Source organism: Dufourea novaeangliae, unplaced genomic scaffold, assembly GCF_001272555.1.
Source record: "Dufourea novaeangliae isolate 0120121106 unplaced genomic scaffold, ASM127255v1 scaffold109, whole genome shotgun sequence".
Lineage (NCBI taxonomy): Eukaryota > Metazoa > Arthropoda > Insecta > Hymenoptera > Halictidae > Dufourea > Dufourea novaeangliae.
In genome coordinates, this window is record NW_015373997.1 from 1,274,141 (window position 1) to 1,296,644 (window position 22,504).

General features: G+C 35.2%; 4 protein-coding genes across 4 annotated transcripts; all 4 read right to left on the reverse strand.

Moving 5' to 3' along the window:
• Window positions 1-2,621: 2,621 nt before the first annotated feature.
• Window positions 2,622-5,774, reverse strand: LOC107187984 (glutathione S-transferase-like). Its single transcript, XM_015576194.1, has 5 exons — window positions 5,721-5,774; window positions 3,920-4,055; window positions 3,420-3,587; window positions 3,151-3,290; window positions 2,622-2,969 (listed from the first exon to the last, which is right to left on the reverse strand). The coding sequence occupies exons 2-5, from the start codon at window positions 4,050-4,052 to the stop codon at window positions 2,802-2,804; spliced, it is 609 nt and encodes a 202-aa protein (XP_015431680.1). The 5' UTR covers window positions 4,053-4,055; window positions 5,721-5,774; the 3' UTR covers window positions 2,622-2,801.
• A 2,734-nt stretch (window positions 5,775-8,508) lies between these two features.
• Window positions 8,509-13,803, reverse strand: LOC107187983 (glutathione S-transferase-like). The gene is made up of 5 exons (XM_015576193.1): window positions 13,733-13,803; window positions 10,561-10,698; window positions 9,864-10,031; window positions 9,651-9,790; window positions 8,509-8,925 (listed from the first exon to the last, which is right to left on the reverse strand). Exons 2-5 carry the CDS (start codon window positions 10,691-10,693, stop codon window positions 8,758-8,760), a joined length of 609 nt encoding a protein of 202 aa, XP_015431679.1. The 5' UTR covers window positions 10,694-10,698; window positions 13,733-13,803; the 3' UTR covers window positions 8,509-8,757.
• A 459-nt stretch (window positions 13,804-14,262) lies between these two features.
• On the reverse strand, window positions 14,263-16,367 carry LOC107187982 (glutathione S-transferase-like). The gene is made up of 4 exons (XM_015576192.1): window positions 16,304-16,367; window positions 15,788-15,927; window positions 15,196-15,363; window positions 14,263-14,855 (listed from the first exon to the last, which is right to left on the reverse strand). Exons 2-4 carry the CDS (start codon window positions 15,921-15,923, stop codon window positions 14,548-14,550), a joined length of 612 nt encoding a protein of 203 aa, XP_015431678.1. The 5' UTR covers window positions 15,924-15,927; window positions 16,304-16,367; the 3' UTR covers window positions 14,263-14,547.
• Window positions 16,368-18,401: 2,034 nt separating this feature from the next.
• LOC107188063 (glutathione S-transferase-like) lies at window positions 18,402-20,746 on the reverse strand. Its single transcript, XM_015576303.1, has 4 exons — window positions 20,629-20,746; window positions 20,034-20,170; window positions 19,416-19,583; window positions 18,402-19,018 (listed from the first exon to the last, which is right to left on the reverse strand). Exons 2-4 carry the CDS (start codon window positions 20,164-20,166, stop codon window positions 18,711-18,713), a joined length of 609 nt encoding a protein of 202 aa, XP_015431789.1. The 5' UTR covers window positions 20,167-20,170; window positions 20,629-20,746; the 3' UTR covers window positions 18,402-18,710.
• Window positions 20,747-22,504: the final 1,758 nt, after the last annotated feature.

Here is a 22,504-nt window from a genome sequence, read left to right on the forward strand (position 1 = left end):
AAGTGTGGCCATTTAACGAGTCGCGGAACGACTTATCTGTGATTCTGTGGACGCACGAAATTCCGCGGATATGGTTTGTAATTATTTCGAACGATCGTGTGATTCGATGATTAATACCGGGTGTGTGTGTGTTTGTTATGTCGTTTGTATGGTAAAGTGTAACGTGACGATATATTTTTCGACGACAATTCGCCTGATTCGGCGATGGACGTTACGATTTGTGTGCGATGGGAATTAAATATTCTTCTTGTTATGGAATGGTGTTAATATTAAATGATTTTTGAGAGAATGTAGGTATGAGAATTCTGTGAAGTATTGTAATGGAGCGGGAAGGTTTTGGAGAGCTGTGGATAAATTGGAACATGATTTGTTTAATGGATTCGATGAATATGGAGGCTGAAGATTGTAGATATAAAGGGATTGTACACCTGGCAGCGACGTCTAAAACAAGTAACGATTTTTGACTGTCAAGAAGAAAATGTTTAAGTAAATGAATAAGACTTATCTGTAACTATATTAACACCAAAGTTCGAATAATTACGAGTGGTGTTAATATTAAATGATTTTTGAGACAATGTATGAGAATTCTGTGAGATAGTGTATTGTAGCGGAGAGGTTTTGGAAGAGCTGTGGATGAATTGGAACAAGATTTGTTTAATGGATTCGATGAATATAGAGGCTGAAGATTGTAGATATAAAGGGATTGTACACCTGGCAGCGACGTTTAAAACAAGTAACGATTTTTGACTGTCAAGAAGAAAATGTTTAAGTAAATGAATAAGACTTATCTGTAACGATATTAACACTAAAGTTCGAATAATTACGAGTGTTTGGTATACATGGATCCTTGTCGATAGAAGCATTTCAATGTAACTAATCGCAGTATATTCGCACCTGAGCTCTACTTGAAAAATTTGAATTTACTTTGTTTTAATTTGCATCGAAGCGACGACGTCGACCAGGGAGTACAGCGAAATTCAATCGAATTTTTGTGTTCTCGGTGTTAAAAGAATCACTAAATTCATGTTGTAGATTAAATAAGAATAATAATACGTACAATTATAGAACAATGAATTAAACATTCGTCTCTACTTTTAACGATCGACATTGAAAGTACTCACGTGATACAGGGTGTTTTATAAAATTGCACCTCGTAATTTCGAGACCAGAAGGTCGAGGAAAGATAACAGAAGATTCCGTGTAAACAATTCGTTATGGAATAATACATGTAAAAATATCAATCGTACAATGAATTTATATATAATTGAATTACATTTATTCGAGATTAATCAATCGCAAACATTCATACAACAGAGTTTGCTGAAAATGTCCGATATGATGTGTACCGAATCCAAATAAATCAATTGTACGACAAACAGCAATCATAATTACGACAGAGAAATTTTCGAACGAACAATTTAATATCATTTTGATGTACCAAATGAATATCTTACAGGAACATCCTCTACATCACGACCAATCGAACGACAGGTATAAATCAATCAAGGAACATTTTCTGGTAAACGACAAACGGATATTTATTTTTGTACTTGTGGCACGCGACAAAACGTGCTAAGCTATATTCCTATTCTTCGTTCGATTTATCCACTGGAACGGATCCAATGTAACATTTGTATCGCTAAGTTATCATGTAGAAAACATCTTGTAAAAAATAAAAATAATCGATCGTTTCCACACCCGGAGGAACCTAACTGTTACTCACGGGATGACACTAACTTTCGGCCCTACCACATGGTTTTATACCGTTCGTTTATATAAAGCAGCCATTTTTGATAAACTTCCAAAAAGCACCCACACGCGATGACCTTGACCTTGAAATATGTTATCAAGATCAGCCTAATGAATAATCTTCAAAAGGTTTAAATCGACAAACATTGGTTACTAGAAAGTTATGAACGAAAATCAAATTCTTGAACTGTCGCTAACCAACTCCAATCAGTATAATGCATCAAAGTTGATTGGAGAAAGTTCAAGAAAAAAAAATAATTCAGAATTTGTTAGAAACAGTTCAAGAAAACAGGTATGATTATTATCACCGCGAATTTTTGGTCGAATTCAACAACGAAATAAGCAAATATTTATTTCACCAATTTGTTTTTTAACTACAGTAATGTCTCGATGAGTGCGACTTTCTCGGGCCCGAATCGGAGCATTCGTGGTAAGGCGGAAAGGTTTTCAGCCTTTTATAAATTTGTTTTCTTCATAAAACCGAGCCTCTGCTTAGCTTCTGTTTACCCCCTGTTTTGATTGGTTCCAGAGGAGGACCTCCCAGTGGTGGGAATAACACCATTGTTCGTGTCGCATTCATCGAGGGATCGCTGCAGCTCTAACCAACTCAGATCAGTATAATGCCTTAAAAAAGTATTCTTTAAAGTCATTACGTTACAAAATTTCAAATTTTTAAGAAAATTACAGTACATTTTCCAATCTTTCGTTGTTAATAACTTTTTAATAACCAATGATTGGCGGTTTAAACCTTCTGAAGTTCACCCGTCATTTTGACCCAGTCCATCACTGTAGCGCGTTACGAAGCTCCTCTGTGAATCGTACAGTAAATCGAGGACAGAACAGGTATTTTAAGAAGTAATCTCTGGTAAATATAAACGTATATATTTATTTCTTATTTTGTGACGTACACAAACTCGTAGGAACTCTCCACATTCACCGTTCATTCATTCACCCGAACGAAACTGTCGTGAAATGTATGCATCGTTGTGATACGATAACATGGGATGACGTGTGACCTGTGTCAGATCATATCGTTGCAGGCGGGAGGCACATCACCATTCAGTCTTGGGTCGCTTCTCGAGGTAAGCCTTGATCTTCGGCAGAGCCTTCACTTTCTCCACCAGCTTCTTCAGTTCAGGTCGCTCCTCGTTCACGTCGTGCTCGACCACGATGGACAAACGCTCGGCGATCGCGGTGTACAGAAGATCTGGCCAGGTTAACTGAAATAGAAATAAAGACTCTTTATTACGAAATTTCGAAGACACTCCGCCATGCAGCCATTTTGTTTTCAGTAAGTGTCTTTATAAATTGCAAAAGAATAATAAATACTACACCGTTGGATACCTGATTTATTCTTAAATAATTACTTTTCCATAGAATATATGAATTCGAGTAAATTACCTTTCCACCAACCAAGAATCCGCTATTCTTCTTAACCTGTTCTTCGAGCTTGTTAAGAACGACGGGGAGTTTCGCGAAAGCAGTTTCCTTCAGCTTCTCCTTGGTAGTGGGATTCTGTTCGAAGGCGTACTGCGAGAACGCTGCGAAATGATTGTGCAATGATTACATTGTTAAATCGTTCGTAATTATATTTACAAAGTACCACAGAACACATATTCCATGAAGAATAATAAAACAGTGAATATCACGCAAGAACTGTGTACACGCACCTACTCTCAAATCGTCGATTGTATCGACGGTGGCGTCGATCAGGTAAGCCTCTTCGTCGTTCGTGCTGTACAGATTATTTTTTTTCGCGATAAGACGAGCGATCGCCCTAGACTGGTTGTAAATTTTTCCGTCGATCTCCAAAACGGGCAGCTGGCCTAATGGCATACCTGAAAAATTTCCAAAATATTATACGGTTGAATTATATAACCTTTTGTCTGATCGGCACAATCCAATTCTACTTAACTCTATCCGTATGAATATTTTCATGAGGACCGAATTGACCTGTATTTTGTTTTCGATCAAATGTGTATCACTTATCAATTATTAATCAGATTATCATTAATCAGATTATCATTTTTAGCGATGAATACTATGATTTCGGAACTTTTATCTGTTTTTCCGATGAATGTCAATATTTTTTGTTCTCCGTTACAAAAACAACCCGCTTCGAGTCACGGAGTGATATCAAAATTTTCCAAATAATGCCGACTATGCTTACCAGCTTTAAGTTTCGTCCATTCCTCCGGGGTAACTCTGTTGTCTTCGAACTCGATACCACTTTGGTGCAGCAGAAACCTGATTGGCTCGGCGAGACCTGTGCCATTGAAGTACGTCAGCTTGTAGATAGGCATTGTCTGCGTTCAAAACGACATTCGATAAGCACCTCCGCGATTATTGCATCCTTCTTACTTATATTACTGAATAACTTCATTTTCACATTAAAATTTTTCTGTACAATTATCACTTCGGTCACTAAGTTCGTAGGTATTCGTTCAATCTAAAGAATTGTAAAATGGTAACAAATTGTTGGTAACGAAGGGAATTACAGTATCGGACAAAACTATAACAACACGAACGTAATGTTTCTTCGAAAATGAATTCCTCTAACATCTTCTCTATTAATTAACGACCAATACGGATTTCCTTAAACGTTATTTACTTAAATATTAATAACTTTAGTGAAATGCATATACTTCGTTAATATAAAGGAAGCTACGGAAAATTGATTTTCAAAGAATTATTACTGTCAAGCTGTTATATTTTTCTCCGATACTGTGTATCATTGTTTGCAAAAATAAATGAATAATGTTGAGTCGTTAACATTGTAAGACTCTGAAAAGATAAGCGTGGCCGGCAATTTAACGACCATTACCAACCGCCGTACGGTTAACAGCCTTGAAATTGATGGTAATTGACACCAAGTAACGGTTTGAAGATCCTACGTTCGACCTTGCCAGTCCTATTTGCTTTGTCCCGCCGATTGCGGAAAGTAACGTCATCGTACGACGATTTGAAAGAGGAAATGACTGTGCAAAAGTATACGGGGAAAGAACAGAAATAGAAATTTCGCGTAGATATGATTTTACTATGTATATAAATGTACAGGATGGTCGACTAGAAACAGGAGAACCTTTTTTTTTTTGTACAGATGTTATAAAAATATATGGCAGAAAAAAATTAATTGCTACAATAGAACAAACACGGCGTAAGAGAAAAGTTTTTTTTACGATGATTTTCTTCGTTATCATCAATATCAATACCACTTTTTTAAAATGGAATGATACTATTTTGTTTCAGTGTAACGATAGTTGGGAATCAAGACGAATACTGTGATCTATGAGACATTCACATTTATTTCTCTGATTATCGAAATATTGAAACTTATACTTTGTTCTGTATTAATTATGGTCAAATATCTTCTATGGGTGGCGAACGGTACACAAAGTATCTTGACAGAGTAAGTTTCCAATATTTCGAGAATTAGAGAAATAAATACGAATACATCTTAGATCATTGTTTTTGTTCTGTTCCAAAGTATCGTTACACTGGGGAACAAATATAAATCATTCCACTAAAACGAATAATATTGACACTGATGACATCGAAGGGAATGATCGTAAAAAAAAATTTGCTATCTCGTATTTACCCCTGATAACCATTGATTTTTCGCTAACATACGTTTTTATAACGCCGTTACAACAAAATATATTCAAGCGGCCTGTTTCTAGTGGGCAGATAAATCAAGCAATATTTAAGAAATTATACAATATTCTGTATATAGATTTTGCTTCAGGAATTAATGACATTATTCTTGTAAGGATTATATTTGATCAAAAATTTTTTTTAGTCTTTTGAATAGGTAAGAAGGTGAAAAGAAATTATACAAATAATTACGTTAGGATAGCTGGAAAACTTTCAACACATTCGCCACGAACCTTACACGTACGAACTTTGAAATTACTTTATTTCACAGGAGTTAGAAGACAATTCGTTAACACAACTTTCTGATGTTCACTTACGATGATTTCGGTACTGTGGATGCTTTAGCAGACTCTTGATATCATAGAATCTCGCGTTCAACTGATCCTGCTTTCGCTGGTTGGCTACTTTAAATTGCGTTCATTACGTCACTTCGTGTCCCCACCCGATTCAATTTAATCCTGATACCCGAAGAACGAAAGCTACACATGTTACAATATTGCATAATATTGATAAGGTACAATGACACGTACACTTTTTCGACATTACGACACCTATTGAATTGTTCGATCAAAAGTTTTCGTTAATCAAGTATTTGGCTGAGACTCCGAGTCTCTCGCAAAACTAAAACTGTCACCAGACCTGGGCACTTCTGAAATTATGTTATTTGAAATATTATATCAAATAACATGTTATTTTATTTTCTCATCGTTTGAAATAATTCTTAGAAATAATTATGAAATTGTTCTTTGAAATTATATTAGGTAATTAGGTCTGAGTTTAGTTGATTGATATTTTTTGGAAGAGTAACACCTCTCTTCCATCTTCCACACCAGTGGAACGATTCTTTCCTTTCGCGACACTATTAGATGGACCCAAGCAAAAATCTCTCACGGATGAGCTTTTTGAAGAACGGGTTCTGCTTAAAGCAGATTGCAATAAAGATTTTTTAAAATAAAATCTTCTTGTTGCATATTATTTTCAGTATTCTTTGTTTTGTCATATTTGTAATACAGAAAATTACAAAATAATTCAATAATTGAATTTGCTATTATTTCAAATGAATCGATAATATTTTTATTTTTAAATAACAGTATTGAAAATAAAGTTCGTTCGTCACAAATACACATGAAATCAAAAGTTGAAAAATTGCTGATTAATAATAAACGTTGTATTTTCATATTTGGAATTGTATTGGAAAAATTGTTTGCAAAGGTTGCACACGCATTACGTGCTCGATAAGCAGAACTATCAAATTTACACAATAACTTCATGAGATAGTAAATTCTGCAATGTAATTCCATACATGGTAATCAGTTGCGTTATCGCGCGAAACAAGTAAATACGATGATTCAGATATATCGGCAGATAATGCACGAACGGCTACACAGTGTTTCATAAATGATAGAAAATAGGCGAATTTATGGTTTGAAAGTGTATACGCATTGGAATTATGCTCCACATTCACTTTTTTTAATGACAAAACAGTTCCACCGTGGAACTTCCACGCTTTTCAATATGTACGACTAGTTGTTTTCCATTTGTTTATGATAGATAAGACTTATGACCATTTTAAATGAAGCCGAAAGAAAAAATTAAGAACATAACAAAGATGAAACTATTTTGTCGTATTGTATATGTAAGACCTTTTCTGTGGAAAATGATGTGGTCGTTTGAGGTATAAAATAAACATTTCAAACCGAATCATCGTGCATGTACCTATCGAATCGTCACTTTACTAGATTTTATTTGATTGAATCGTAATTTTATTAATTGTTTATTTTATTGGACAACTGGTACAACTTGGAAAGTAGGTTGCAGTAAAATAGTAAACTCATTTTCTTCAATATCTGCAGCATCAATTTATCGCTTTTTACGGCTGTTAATTAATACTTTGTACGTCAATTTTTTTAAACATGATAATAATACAAACATTCATCTACAAAATAGCGTTTGAAATTTTGCATTTCATGCATTTGTTAGGAAGTTACGATTATTTAAAATCAATAACTACCAATTCGTTGCTTCATGCACCTTCGTCTACGTTCGCTACTTTTTTTACAACTTTCTTATCGTATTGACGATAAATAATTAGGCTTTTTTAATTCCTTGGAACATATCAAATAATAGTTTAAGTGTCGGAAGTACCATAAATTGGGCCATTTTCCACCACCCTACTTTGTAAATAAAAGTTCTGATAGACTTAACCTTGCTGCTCTCACGACTAATTCTTTGTAGATAAGTAACAACAAACGGCAAATTTATGACAGGAAGACAGTTTCCTGCGGTTTCAGATTATAGGCTATTTCACAAAAGACCGTCCTATAAACAACCAAAGAACTTCCCAGGTCATGTCGTGACGTCAAGCAGTTTGGGCAATTATTTAGAAAGTTGCTGGCGACGACAAGACAATGTCACACACCCCATCTGGCAAAATACGCTTAGGGCGAAATAGAAGGGGGATGAACCAGTGTTTTGAGGTATAGAATTTTCACAGACTCAGTTCAGCCTCAGTGCAGTCTGAGTTCAGCAACGAATCAGTCATTTCTAGACCAGTTCAGTATTAGCATTCGAACAGTTCAGGGTCAGTGAAACTTTGACAGTATACAGATATAGTATAAACACAGCTTATAGTTTAATTCCATCAATATTACCGTCACGCATTTATAAGGAAATACAGTTAATTAAAATATATACGGTGGTTCAATTTAGTGGATGTGGAAGATAGGCGGTCCTTCTTTGTGCAATACTTTGTGACATCGATAAAGAAGCTTGTCATACCCTAACACTTGACATATAATACTCGACAGTTGCTATTTTAGAAAGTAATTAGTTCAAGTATTTCTTACGTAGATAAGTGACTGCACGTTATGCAATGAAAATATCACTGTATATTCCACATCTCTAGCATCTTTCAGTTAGCATTTAGGTACAATACCCCATCTTATCTCGTTACCTCTTCATGCCCCCCCCCCCCATTACCCTAATCATAATGTACCATTCTGACCGTTTTGTGTGTCCAGTTCCTCATTCAAGTGCGTTCCGAAGAACCCCTGTAAATGACAGTCAATCGGCAACAGGACAGGCATTCTAAGAAGTAATCTCTCGTAAAATATGAACGTGTATATTTATTGTTCTTCTTATAACGTACAGATTGTGCGAACTAGCAACATTCGTCAAGTTATTTTATTCATCAGAGAGAAATTTTCGTCTACGTTTACTATCGCTGCGACATCTTGCGTGACACGTGCGAGTTATGAGAAGTGAAAAATTATCGGTGGATAACGTTGCGGTTGATAAACTCTTCGCCATCCCCGGTTAGCGATAAGGATGGAAAATTTCAATTTGCCTGAGTACTCAGAACAGTGTTTTGGGTCGTTTGTCCAGGTAAGCCTTAATGTTTGGCAACGCCCTTACTTTCGCCACCAACTTCTGCAGTTCAGGATGATCCTTGTTCAGTTCAGACTCTGTCATGGCGGACAGGGTTTCCGTGTACCCGGTGTACATAAGGTCTGCCCAGGTTAACTGAAATAGAAACAAAGATTTATAATGACAATGATCGTTTATTGCGGTAGAAAGAAGGTAATCGAAATGAAATCGTTTATTCTGAACTTGTAGAAAAGAAGAAGATTCCTTGTATCTAGAATGCAATATAATACCTGCTGATTATTTACATTAAACAATGAAAGAGAACGTTCTTATGAAATACAAACTCATAGAAGAGTGAGACGATGTCTCATCCGGATAGATTTATTGGTTTATGCCACTTTATACCGATGAATCTCTATTGTCAGAGTGCAAATTAGACTGACTACATACTTTGAATCTCGTTTACAACCGGAAACACTATTCTACTGACCGTTATATAATGTTTAATGGAGGCTATTCTTCGTTAGATTATTGTAGAAGCAACGACAGCATGATGGAAGTAGTACTCGATCTTGAAACCTTGACAGTGATTACTAATTGTCATTATTTCCATAAAATAATAAATATTCTAGAGCAACTTGTGAATTTGTGGTGCATTGAAATTAAGCCGTTTAGACTTAACCCTCGAAAGAAAAATTCTTATGAAACTTCGAGGACTCCGCCACGCAGCCATTTTGTTTTCATTTTTTCGATATCTTTAGCTAGGAACCATAAATTTGTATAGGTTGTAAACGGGTGGATTGCGTGTTATCCCATAATATATCTAAATTATTCTAAAGAGCCCTCTTTATTTCTGGTTTGTGTGAATTCGAGTAAATTACCTTTCCACCAACGAAGAATCCGCCATTCTTCTTAACTTGTTCCTCGAACTTGTCAACGTAGACAGGGAGTTTCTTCAAAGCAGTTTCCTTCAGCCTCGCTTTGAACGCGGGATCCTCTTCCCAGTAGTACTGCGAGATTGCTAAAGCGTGATCAATAAATTATAAGTACTTTATAAAGGATAATAAGATTGTATTGTGCAAGTGTATACGTACCTTGTCTCAAATCATCGATGGTCTCAATGGTAGCATCGATTTGATAAGACTCTTCCTCATTCGCGCCGTAGAGATTATTTTTTCTCGCGATGAGACGGCAGATCGCCTTTGACTGGTGGTGAGGTTTTCCGTCGATCTCCAAAACAGGTACCTGGCCCATCGGCATTTCTGTGAAATTTCCATATCAATGAATCGTACGGTTGAATTTCTCTTGTCTGATAAACACGGTCGTATTCTACTTGACTACCCTTTATCCGTATGAATACTTTCATGAGAACTGAATTGACCAGTATTTTGTTATTTCCGACCAAATGTCTGAAATCAATTGTCAATTTAGTAAATATTTAGAATAGGGGAGGCAGCTCCGATAACCTTGACCTTGACATATGTTGTCAAGGTCATCCTCCTCACTGACCTTCAGAAGGTTTTAAACCGTCGCTCGGTTTCTATTAAAAAGTAATGAACAAAAAAAGTCTGCAAAATATTACAGTTGACTTGACAACTGACAACATGACAGATTATAGTTAAAACTTTCAGCGACGAATAATAAGGATTTCTTAGCTTATATTACTTCTGTTATGAATGCAATTACGTGTAGCTACACGAGTTTTTCGTTAAATCGCTATTCGCTTCGTGTTTTAGAATGATATAAATCGTCTGAACGACAGTGTAGCTCGAGATTCTGAACAACGCTTACTAGGTTTAACATCAGGCCATTCCTCAAAGGCCATCCTCTTGTCTTCGAACTTGATGCCGCTCTGGTGCAGCAGAAGCCTGATTGGCTCGCCAAGCCCTGTGACGTTGAAGTATATCAGCTTGTAGGTAGGCATTGTACCTGCATTTAAACAAGATCCTTGTTACTTAAGGGTATCGCCTGGGTGAAATTCTTTCCTGCGGTAAATTGCAGACGTTCGTCTGCCATGAATCCTTAAAATCTAATTCGTTCCTCTTAACACTTTGACTGCCACGTCACCCAAATATGGGTGACACGTACATTGCAAAAAAGCTGGATTATCTAAATATTATTATAAAACTTTTGCGTAAAATTAAGATCGCGGTATAATTTAAAACAAGACCAACAGCCTTTATTAACAATAAGCATATATTTTCGACGATTTATGACTTAAAAAACGAGATAAAGTGTGTCTGGCTACTTATGTCCATTTTCACTGAGGCAATGAATGTGTTAAATTATACGAAAAAAAACATTTAATTTCTAAACTGGATCATTTAATATTATACAAATACGAATTATAGTCTGTACTACTAATGAAGGTGATGATTGTTCGAAAGGAACGCGTTGATACTTATATTCTTGATCACAATGACCTAAAACTATTGGTTCCCAAAATGGGTACTACCGTCCACAGTTCGACACAGAGGAGACCAGGGGCTGAGGCGTTCTAGTTGTTTCATTTTTTGTTTATTTCCAATTTAACTTTTTAAAACCCAAAGATTACATGTACAATTACAGTTGAAAATTCTTATGATAGAAATAGTCTAGCCAAAGGGGCTGCTGAACAAGACGAACTTTGAAAATGGAGCAGTTAGCCAAAAAGGGTTCAGAAACCATAATCTAAACAAATGTATCTCACATCATCATACTCTCCCAACAGTAAAAACTGTGACTATTCGAATGTGTTAAATGTATCCACAGAACAGAAAATGTCTGGGCGGAGTACGATAACATTGTGAGACGCGATAACAACAATCGTTCCAACGCGGAGAGACTGTGTGTGTGTGTGTATGTGTCGAAATCAGTCACGTAATCGGTGACAACGCAACATTCTAGAATATAAACTCCGAGAAGGATACGTGTGGCTAGGCAATTTGCAGATCGTTACCGCGAGACCGTCTCGGTTAACAGCCGTTGGCATTGTAGCTAATTGACAACAGCGTTGTATATGTTCGACCTTGATAGTACCACTATCCGCTGTGACTCACTAGTTACAGAAAGAGTAACATCATTGCACGATGATTTGGAAACGTGGGATGATTGTGCAGAAACATATGTGGAGGAACGGAAATAGAAATTCCACGTAGACCTATGAAATCGCAGAGAGAATCAGCTTCTGACATGATTTTCTTAAATGGATATCCTGGGTCAGTCAAAAGGAACTATTATCTAAAATAACTAGTTACCTATTGATTGTATCAGAAAACATTTTAAGGAATTATATAGCATTTTAAGGAGATCATCGGATGGATACAATTTGATATTTTTATATCTTATTCTTTTTTTGAGATTTCAAGGTTATCTTGAGTTTTATCAAGGCCAATGTATATTCTTTTTAATTCCACGTTGTTGCCCATAGAAGAACGAATTCTACGACCTATAACATGATGGTATTAAAAAAAAGATGCATTAACCTTGAAAAAACTCAAGATCACCTTGATATTTAAAGAAAAATAATATGTAATGAAATCAAATCGTAGCCATCCTATGAGTCCTTCAGAATGCTATGTAATTCATTAAAACTTTTTTGGTACAACTAATAGATAATGATATTTTAGGTATTAGTTCTTATTGGCTCACCCTGTCTACACTGTATTCTCAAGAACTAAAAATATACGATTCCACTTAAAAAAACAAAGTTGACATTCATATGACCTCTACGCATCCACATAGAAAAAAATTACTCACATCAGAAAGTGTGAAATATTTTTGTAATATCGTCAATAGTTTCCGAGATATTCGACTGGGTCCATTTAAATATAATACCCTGTATAGAATATACAACTGTTTACAAATACAATACCGGGTTTAGCTCATTTTTGCAAAAATATGACATTGACACTTCTTGTACCAAGCCACAGATAAATAAATCGTTCATTTTCGTCCTCTTATTCTTTGTTTGTTTTGATAATCAAAATTGTTGTGCAGGATGTTCCATTCACCGTGACTGGCGCAAAAAATATGAAAGAACGTTTACACTAGAATTACTAAAGCAGTCAAAGAGATTAGTTAGTATACACTTTTATAACGATGATTAAAATGTTACAAGACTACATTTTCTTAGATCTTTTGCAACTTTTATTGCAATATCTAAGTGAAGAAATGGGTTAATCTGTAAAGTCATATATTTTCACAAGTTTGTCATGTTTATCAATCTGATAAAAATAGTTGTACCTTCATCACTGGTAGTTTTACTGTTACGGCACGTATTGTTAGTGGACAGAAAGATGCAAGAATCAATATACAGCGGAAAAAAAAATGTTCGTACACAAGTGAATCTTACCAATTTATAATGCTATTGTAACTGTGATACTATATTAGAAATTGTTCCTTTCCAATTATACCAGAATAATTTCACTGTTTATTAAAGTAACACCTGGCGGAAATAATTTTTAACCCGGTGTTATAATGAAAACAGTACTGTGAAGAACTGTGCAAAGAAAAATGAAACATACTATATTGCATTATACAAAATATTCCTAAAATACTGTACAAGTTGTCAAGTTAAATAAATCACCCGGTACAAATTTCTATTGGACAAAAAGTAGTTCCTTTAGTATCAATATGAACAGAGATAGTAAATATTAACGATTTATTTATGGAAGACTGTTTACAAACTCCTTCTATAACTAACGTGTCGAGTTCAACTTTGAAACTATCTCTAAAAAACATACGTTATACTACCAAATGAAGATAGAAAATAATATTAAACGAATATGTTACAAGTTACTCGTGATGATCACGCATATAATTATTGTAAGATAGCTGGAGAACTGTTGAGAATGATCATTGCAAAATTCTGACCTTACGAATTGTGAGATTGATTTTATTCGTGGCTAATCGTATGATAGAAGAATCGATTCAAGAGAATTTGAAGGAAATTCGTTAGCACGCGTTTCTGATGTGCACTTACGAAGATTTCTGTGGTATAATGCTTCAGTAGGCACCTAGATCCAACGAGTTCCGCGTTCAACTGACGCTTTCTCGCTAGACAGCCGCTAGAAATCATGCATATCGCAGCGCTTCATCTCCCCACCAGTTCAATATGAACCTGTCACGTGCCAAACCTACACTGTACACTTCACATGCTACGATGTTCTATGACACAGAGAGTATGCGTCGCGTATAAACTCCTTCGAGAAAATGGTACCTGTTAATACATAGAGGTACAAAAGGAAAACCTTCACTTCTCTTCGAGCCGTCAGATTCGAAAATAATTGAAATTTTTATTAAGACGGATTTTGTCATGTTTCTCTGGGTTCCATATCTAATCTATACTTCATCTATTTCTATCTAACTGGTACCTTCAACTGTGTACACACGCAGTCTTTCAACCAACCGCCATCTTAACTATGACTATCAGAACAGGTATTTAACTTCTGCTTTCAATTGAGAACAAACAGACCAGTTATTAAAATGAACTCTTTATTCGAATACAAAAGTACAATACTATGTTATCGGTCTATATCTCCGGATCTCTTTATAAGTATACAAATAATACTACAATAATCATCAATGATATATTTTAGTGATAAGATCGAAGTATTCGAATAGATCAAATAACATAATCGTAGCCAACACATGGAACGGCTATACTTGAAAGCGATTCGTATTTTATGCAGCCGTTATTTCCGCGTTACCAGACTCTTCAGCATCCTCCACGGTGTATTTCGAACAGGAACTCGATACGCTAAGCGTAGGACAGTACGTTATTTATCCAGTGAAGATTTAACACTCTGTCTTCGGACGTTTCTCGATCCAGCTCTTGATTGCGGGCAAGTTTTGGACTTTCTCTTTCAGCTGCTTCAAGTTCTCGTACTTCTCGGTGATATCAGAGCCCCACGCGAACTTGAAATAATCAAGAAGAGCAACGAAAGTCAGGTCAGCCCAGGTCAAGGCCCCACCAACGAAGTAGCCACCGTTATTCTTCACTTGGGCGTCCAGACGTTCCAAATAGTATGGCACCAGCTCTTCGGCGATTTTGCGTTTCTCGGCTTTGACGTCTTCATTGGTTTCATAGTAGGAAGCCGCCAACTCTGAATAAGGAAATGATTAACTAGATGAAACTACTGGCTTCTAAGAAGCATTAAGTGTCTATTTTTAACTGAAGATATTTAACACATTAGCAGATTGTATGCATTAGCAGCATACCTGTCTGTGATAATCTACAAAACCAGATTTAAAATAAAAAAGATATCTGTCATACATTTATAGTATACTTGATTAAGAAATATAATTAAAAGGCAGATGTGTAACTGCTGCTTAATTCCTCCATATTTATCATTTACGTATTATACATTATTTTGACATGTATATTACTGTGTAATCTGATTACAGGTTTATTTAAATTAAAAAGGTGATAAGAGGAACACTTACTTGCACGGAAATCATTAATGGTATCAACAGTGGAATCCACTTCAAGGGCCTCTAAATCATCCTTTCCAAGAACACCAAATTGTTTGGCCAAATAACGGCAGATGGCCATAGCCTGGGGATATTTCTTTCCATCAATTTCCAAGACTGGAAGCTGGCCAAAAGGCATCTCTATGAACATAAAAAAAAAAAGAAATAGATCTATCTTCAGTAATCTTCGCTTTTATGACTTGTTTCATATCATATTAAATCACAGTAAGTTCGGAATGCAGAAAAATTATTTTTTCTAAATAATATCAATCAATTTCAAGGGCAGTGTGATTCCTGCATATTTGTAAATATCTGTTATTATTCATTTCAAAGAATTATTGTTGACTGAAACTTCAGCTGAGGACAAAGGATATTATTTCCTAACAATAGCAATTGTGTTCAACAAGTAAATGAAAACGTCCATTGTAATCTCCATAAATATACTCTATTATATGCCGTGCTTGTATAAAGTTAAGAACAGCAAGTGAACTGACTGTTCATTACTGAGACAATCGACATGAAAAACTGGCTGAGGGACAATGGTTAATCTGAAATTTATCATTACCTGACTTAAGTGCGGGCCACTCGTCCGTTAACTCACAACGGTAGTCCTCAAATTCAACTCCACCATAGTTGAAGAGGAATCTGATTGGCTCACCCAGAGCTGTGAAGTGGAAGTAATACAATTTATAGGTCGGCATCTTGCTGTAACAAAGAAAAATAAAATTAGTTTCTTACAAGATACATGATATCAAATTTCAAAAGTTCCAAAAACATACAATATAAAAAAAAAATAATTAATATCTTAATACCAGTGACAAAACGTCAATGGCTACCGTTACTCATAGCCAAACCGTTTGTTCGTTAAATTTCACAATCTCAAACAGTTTTTCAATAATTCACCAAATTGATCCTTGAACTCAATATTTAAACACAAATCTAATCACGAAATTTAATTAGTATTAACTATATTTTTTATACAAAATTCGAGAGCACAGAAATAATGACTTAAACCACCCCTAATTTCACGTGCACTACAATATATGTACTTAATTTTCACCAAAATCCCTCCCGTACTTACTATTCTTTTATAGAAATAGACACGTAGAGCGGTGTAGTATGTACCTCAATCCAGCAAGGAAGAAGGTAACTTCACAATGCCGGTGCCACGGAGTTACATGTATTTATGTCCCTCCCCATGTCCCTGCTAATCTTCAGTGACGTCATCTTCCCATTTGTCGACGCTTCGACAGTTGAGTGATGTGACGTTAGAAACACCCAGAATACTAAATCCTGAGTTTTGACCGCCACTTGTATTCGTAATGATAAACAAGTACATAAGCTGCGAGATTTTAATGAAAAAGGAATGCACGGTGAAACGTATATTGCAATGTTCGCGTGTGTGCATTTTGCGAGGTGATCGAGGAACGATTGCGTCTTTCATCAGCAATTTAGATGACTTTGATGACATAAAATGAATTTACTAAAATACATTTAAAATACTAACATTTCGATTCACTAATGAGCCATGTTATAGAAATATGATCGAGATTACTGTACAAAGAGAAAGAAATCATTTGATGGTATTTCTGCTATACAATCTTAAGTAAGTAGCTATCACTAAGCATGGAAACGTGTATTTCTATAGGGAATTATTCCTAATCCTTAGCATAAAAGTACTGATAACACCACCTTGAATTTTGGTATAATCACAGATTTTTGCATTCCTTACCGTAAATAAAAATACAATATTTTCATGATTCAGGGTAGGAAGTGTACAAGGTAAGATAAATAGAAGCATTATTTTCGTGTCGTATTAAATTTTAATGAACGTTAAACTTTCGAGTTACGGTTCTCTCAAACGATTTTTATTCACTTCGGAACGTTTTACATCCAACAAATGTGAATTATGTAACACTACTTCGAAGTTAGTAAAGGTGTAGCTAATCTTGGGTATAATTTAAATCGAATTCGAAAAGATCGTTACAATTCCGGTATCGATGTATTTCAGAGACCCAGCGATTCATACGATTATCCTGTTACTAGGAAAAAATAAAAGAACTCAACAATTTAACTATTTCTATCGATTACAGGACTAGCAGTTTCTTATCGCGTTCCTGTTATCAACGGTGGCTAAATGTTTACCGTCGATCAATCCGACCGCAATGAAACGCGATTTGTACCGTGACAAAGTCTGAGAGATAATTCGTAACCGATAAAACTATTTCACAAATTGTGAAAGAGTGCTGGAGTTTCAACAAGTTGCGATCGTCACTCGTCCCGCCATCTTGGAAAAGTAGTATCAGAAATGTTGGGTAGACGTGTAAATTGCTTACAAAAGACATGAACCTCAACGATATTTCTATTCAACCCCTAGGGTGGACAGCTGTATTGATGTTAACTATAGCCAGTTTGTATATCTATGATTTCAAGAATACCCTAGAGCCAGAGTGTATTAAGTTATATTACTGTTATGTCTATGTCGGCAAGAATTCTCAAGTTATACTTTTCATTCAAGTACAACTAACATCACATGATCCAGAACGGATTTTTTTGTACCAGAGCCTTATCTCCATTAACACTTTGACTGCCACGTCACCCAAATATGGGTAACACGTACATTGCAAAAAAGCTGGATTATTTAAATATTATTATAAAACTTTTGCGTAAAATTAAGATCGCGGTATAATTTAAAACAAGACCAACAGCTTTTATTAACGATAAGCATATTGATGATTATGATTTATGACTTAAAAAACGAGATAAAGTGTGTCTGGCCACTTAGATGTCCATTTTCACTGAGGCAATGAATCTGTTAAACGACCAGATGAATTATTCTGCACATTCTTTTTATCTTGTTTGTTGTTGCCGCGCGTAACAGACATTCTTTCATGAAACTCAGAGTGACTGACCTCGGAAAGATAACATGTCATCCTCTCGATAACGAATTCAGAGTATTAGATCGAGATATATTCCAGTTTAACTGGAGTATAATTGAAGAAACATGAATGATAATGACATTGCCAAGCAAGTTTGTAGATTACTATTATAATGCATTAAAATAGTTTATCTTGTAGATAGTTGGAGAAAGTAGGGAGAATCTTTCTATGATAGTACATTTGTTAATGTGAAATTCTAAGTATTTACCTACCGTTTTCAATTAAAAACAAACAGACCAGTTATTAAAATGAACTCTTTATTCGAATACAAAAGTACAATACTATGTTATCGGTCTATATATCCGGATCTCTTTATAAGTATACAAATAATCATCAATGATATATTTTAGTGGTAAGATCGAAGCCTTCGTATCAATCAAATGACATAGTTGTAGCAAACACGTGGAACGGCTATACTTGACAGCGATTCGCATTTTATGCAGTCATCATTCCCGTGTTACTACCCTCTTCGACATCCTCCACGACGAACTTCAAACAGGAAGTAGATACGCTAAGCGTAAGACAGTACGTTATTTATCCAGTGAAGATTTAACACTCGGTCTTCGGACGTTTCTCGATCCAGCTCTTGATTGCGGGCAAGTTTATGACCTTCTCTTTCAGCTGCTTCAAGTTCTCGTACTTCTCGATGAGATCGGAACCCCACATGAAGTTTAAGTAATCAAGAAGAGCAACGAAAGTCAGGTCAGCCCAGGTCAAGGCCCCGCCAACGAAGTGGCCACCGTTATTCTTCACTTGGGCGTCCAGACGTTCCAGATAGTATGGCACCAGCTCTTCGGCGACTTTGCGTTTGTCAGCTTTGATGTCTTCCTTGGTTTCATAGTGGGAAGCCGCCATCTCTGAATAACGAAATTATTGACTAGATGAAACTACTGGCTTCTAAGGAACATTAAGTGTCTATCTTTAACTGAAGATATTTAACACATTAGCAGATTGTATGCATTAGTAGCATACCTACTTGGATATGTGCCAGTGATAACCTACCAAACCAGATTCCAAATAAAAAAGATAACTATCATAGATTTATGACTATACTTGATTAAGAAATATAATTAAAATGCAGATGTGTAACTGCTGCTTAATCTCTCCACATTTATCATTTACGTATTGTACATTATTTTGACATGTATATTACTGTGGTAATCTGATTACAGATTTATTTAAATTAAGAGACATTCTTAGCAATTGAAATTTGATATCAGTGAGACAATAAGAGATAACAAGACGAACACTTACTTGCACGGAGATCATGAATGGTGTCAACAGTGGCATCAACTTGAAGAGCCTCTAAATCATCCTTTCCAAGAACACCAAACTTTTTGGCCAAGTAACGGCTGATGGCGACAGACTGGGGATATTTCTTTCCATCAATTTCCAATACAGGGACCTGGCCAAAAGGCATCTCTATAAACATTAAAAGGAAGGAATAATTATTAAATAGATCTATCTTTAGTAATCATAATTTTTACAGCTTTTTTCATATTATAATCAATCACAGTAACTAAGGAATACAAAAAAATCACTATTACTAAGTAATATTAATTCCTTTGTTATGATCATAATTAGTTTCAAGGTAATGTGATTCCTGTGTGTTTGTCAATATATGTTATTGTTCACTTCAAAGAATTATTGTTGACTGAAACATCAGTAGAGAACAAAGGATATTATTCCCTAACAAGAACACTTATGTTGGAGAAGTACATGAAAACCTCCATTGTAATCACCATAAATATACTCTATTATATGGCATGCTTGTATAAAGTTAAGAACAGGAACTAAACTGACTTCTTAGCACTGGGACAATCGACATAACAAACTGGCTTAGGGACTATGATTAATTTGAAATTTTATTACCTTGCTTAAGTTTAGGCCAGTCATCTCTGTCGAAACGGTTGTCCTCAAATTCAACTCCACCATAGTTGAAAAGGAATCTAATTGGCTCACCAAGAGCTGCGACTGGGAAATAAGTCAATTTATAGGTCGGCATCTTGCTGTAACAAAAAAAAATAAAGTTAGTTTCTTACAATGTATTTCATATGCAATTTTAAAAGTTCCAAAACAGAACAGTATAAACAAAAATTAGTAATATCGTAAAAACAGTAAGAAAAGGTCAATGGCTTCCGTTAATCATATCCAAATCGTCGATATAAATACAATTTGATTATTAACAATTATTTGTTACTGTTACTCGTTGAAATTCACAATCTCAAACAATTTTTCAATATTTCTCGAAAGCGATCCCTGATCTCAATATTCAAACACAAATCTAGTAGCTTCGAATTTCGAGGATGTTCCATCCGGCTAGAAAACCGGCCGGCATGGAAAACAAAATTTCATAAAAGTGTATTTTGTTGGAGTACAAAATAGTTGAATAACAGGCTTTCGGTGTGATTGGTTAAATGGACATTGAAAATAGACGAAAATGGATGAAAGAAATACATGTACTTACTATTCTTTTTAACGAAATGGAAACGAGCAATCAAGTACCTCGATCCAGAAGAGAAGAACGCAATTTCACAATGCTGGTGCTGGTCGGTGCTACCTACGGGCTTATATGCATGTATGTCCCTCCTATTGCTCGGTGACATCAGCTTCCTATTGGTCGACGTTAGGGACCTCGACACTTCGAGAGTTGAATAATGTGAAGTTAGAAGCATCAAGAAAACTAAATCCTGAGTTCTAACCACCACTTGTATTTGTAATGATAAAAAAATTATGGTCATTAGAGGTTCACTGGAATTTAATTTACAAAAGATATAGATTACTCAAGAGATCAGTATAAAGTAATTACTACCTAGTCTGTTAAATTGCGAGATTTCAATGAAAAAGGAATGCACGGTGAAACGTATATTTCAATGTTCGCGGGCTGTGCATTTCGCGAGATGATCGAAAAACGATTCAAACGTTTGAGCGGAAGGATTTGAAAGATGTTAAAGAAAATGAAGGAAAAAAACAGAAAACTCTTTAGCATTACAATAATTTATGATATAATATAAATTTTTGATTATCTGAGCATCGTTTAATTCAACGTTCGACCATCAGCAATGTTATTTGCACAGGTATAGGTACATTTTATAACATAAAATATGTTTACCACATAAATCAATAAAATATTTTTATTAACTTCGGAACGTTTCACATCCAACAAAACTGTGTCTGACTTAAATTATGTAACACTATTTCGAAGTTACTAAAGGTGTAGCAAGTCAAAGTAATCGTTCAAATCGAAATCGAAAAGATCGTTACAATTCCAATATCGGTATATTTCAGAGATCCAGCGATTTGAACGATTATTCTGTTATCAGAATGAAAATAAATTATCTTACCAATTTCACTATTCCTATCGATTAGAAGACAAGCAGTTTCTTATCGCGATCCAGTTATCAACGGTGGCTAAGTATTTACCGTCGATAAACCCGACCGCAATGAGACGCGATTTCTACTGTGGCGAACTCTAAGAAGTAGGTAATGCGTAACCGATAAAACTATTTCACAACTGGAATGAATTCCTTATTTTTTTGTTTATCTTCGGCACGCGTCAAAAACATCGCGCGTCATTATGAAAGAAAGATGATATTGAATTTGCAGGAAGGTAATCAGTAGACTGCGAATGTTTATGCACGATAAATATGCAAATATGCTCTAAAAATATTCAAACATGCACAATGAATATGCAAATATATACATGTCACATATAGTATAATAAGCAATCTATTAATGTATTATACAATATTCACATATTTAAGAGTACTTTCCATAATCATTCTAGTAATGCAATTCACCTAATACTTTCAATTTCTGTGTTGTGGCTGGTATTTACAGTGATTATTAGCAGTGATCATTGCTCGTATTAAGCTCGCATAAAATTCATCTTTTCTTGAGCTCATTACTTCGTGCTCCGAATTTTCTGTTTAGCACGGATTAGCTGCTTTTTTGACTTTATTCTTATAAGTGATAGTATTTTCATGTTCTACTTATTGCAATTATCTTTCACATTCCATATTTTTATTGCAACTTTTGTAATAAATGCTTTCTTTATAGTTTTCGATAATAACAAAATTGGAATTGTTTCCGATCCAACTGTGCTTTTCTATTTCTTCGAACTTTTGGCATTTAAAAAAAAAATTGAAAAACTTTAAAATATATTCACTTTCTAAACAGATCACGTTGGCTGCGATAATAATCAAACTAAACTATTTTGAAATATGTGAAGTCCAAACACAGACTGCCAGAATACAGAAACAGTTTCGTATGGTCTATAATTGACATTGATTACATGTTATTGTTGTCGACACTACACAGTTAGGATACGAGAATTTACCGAT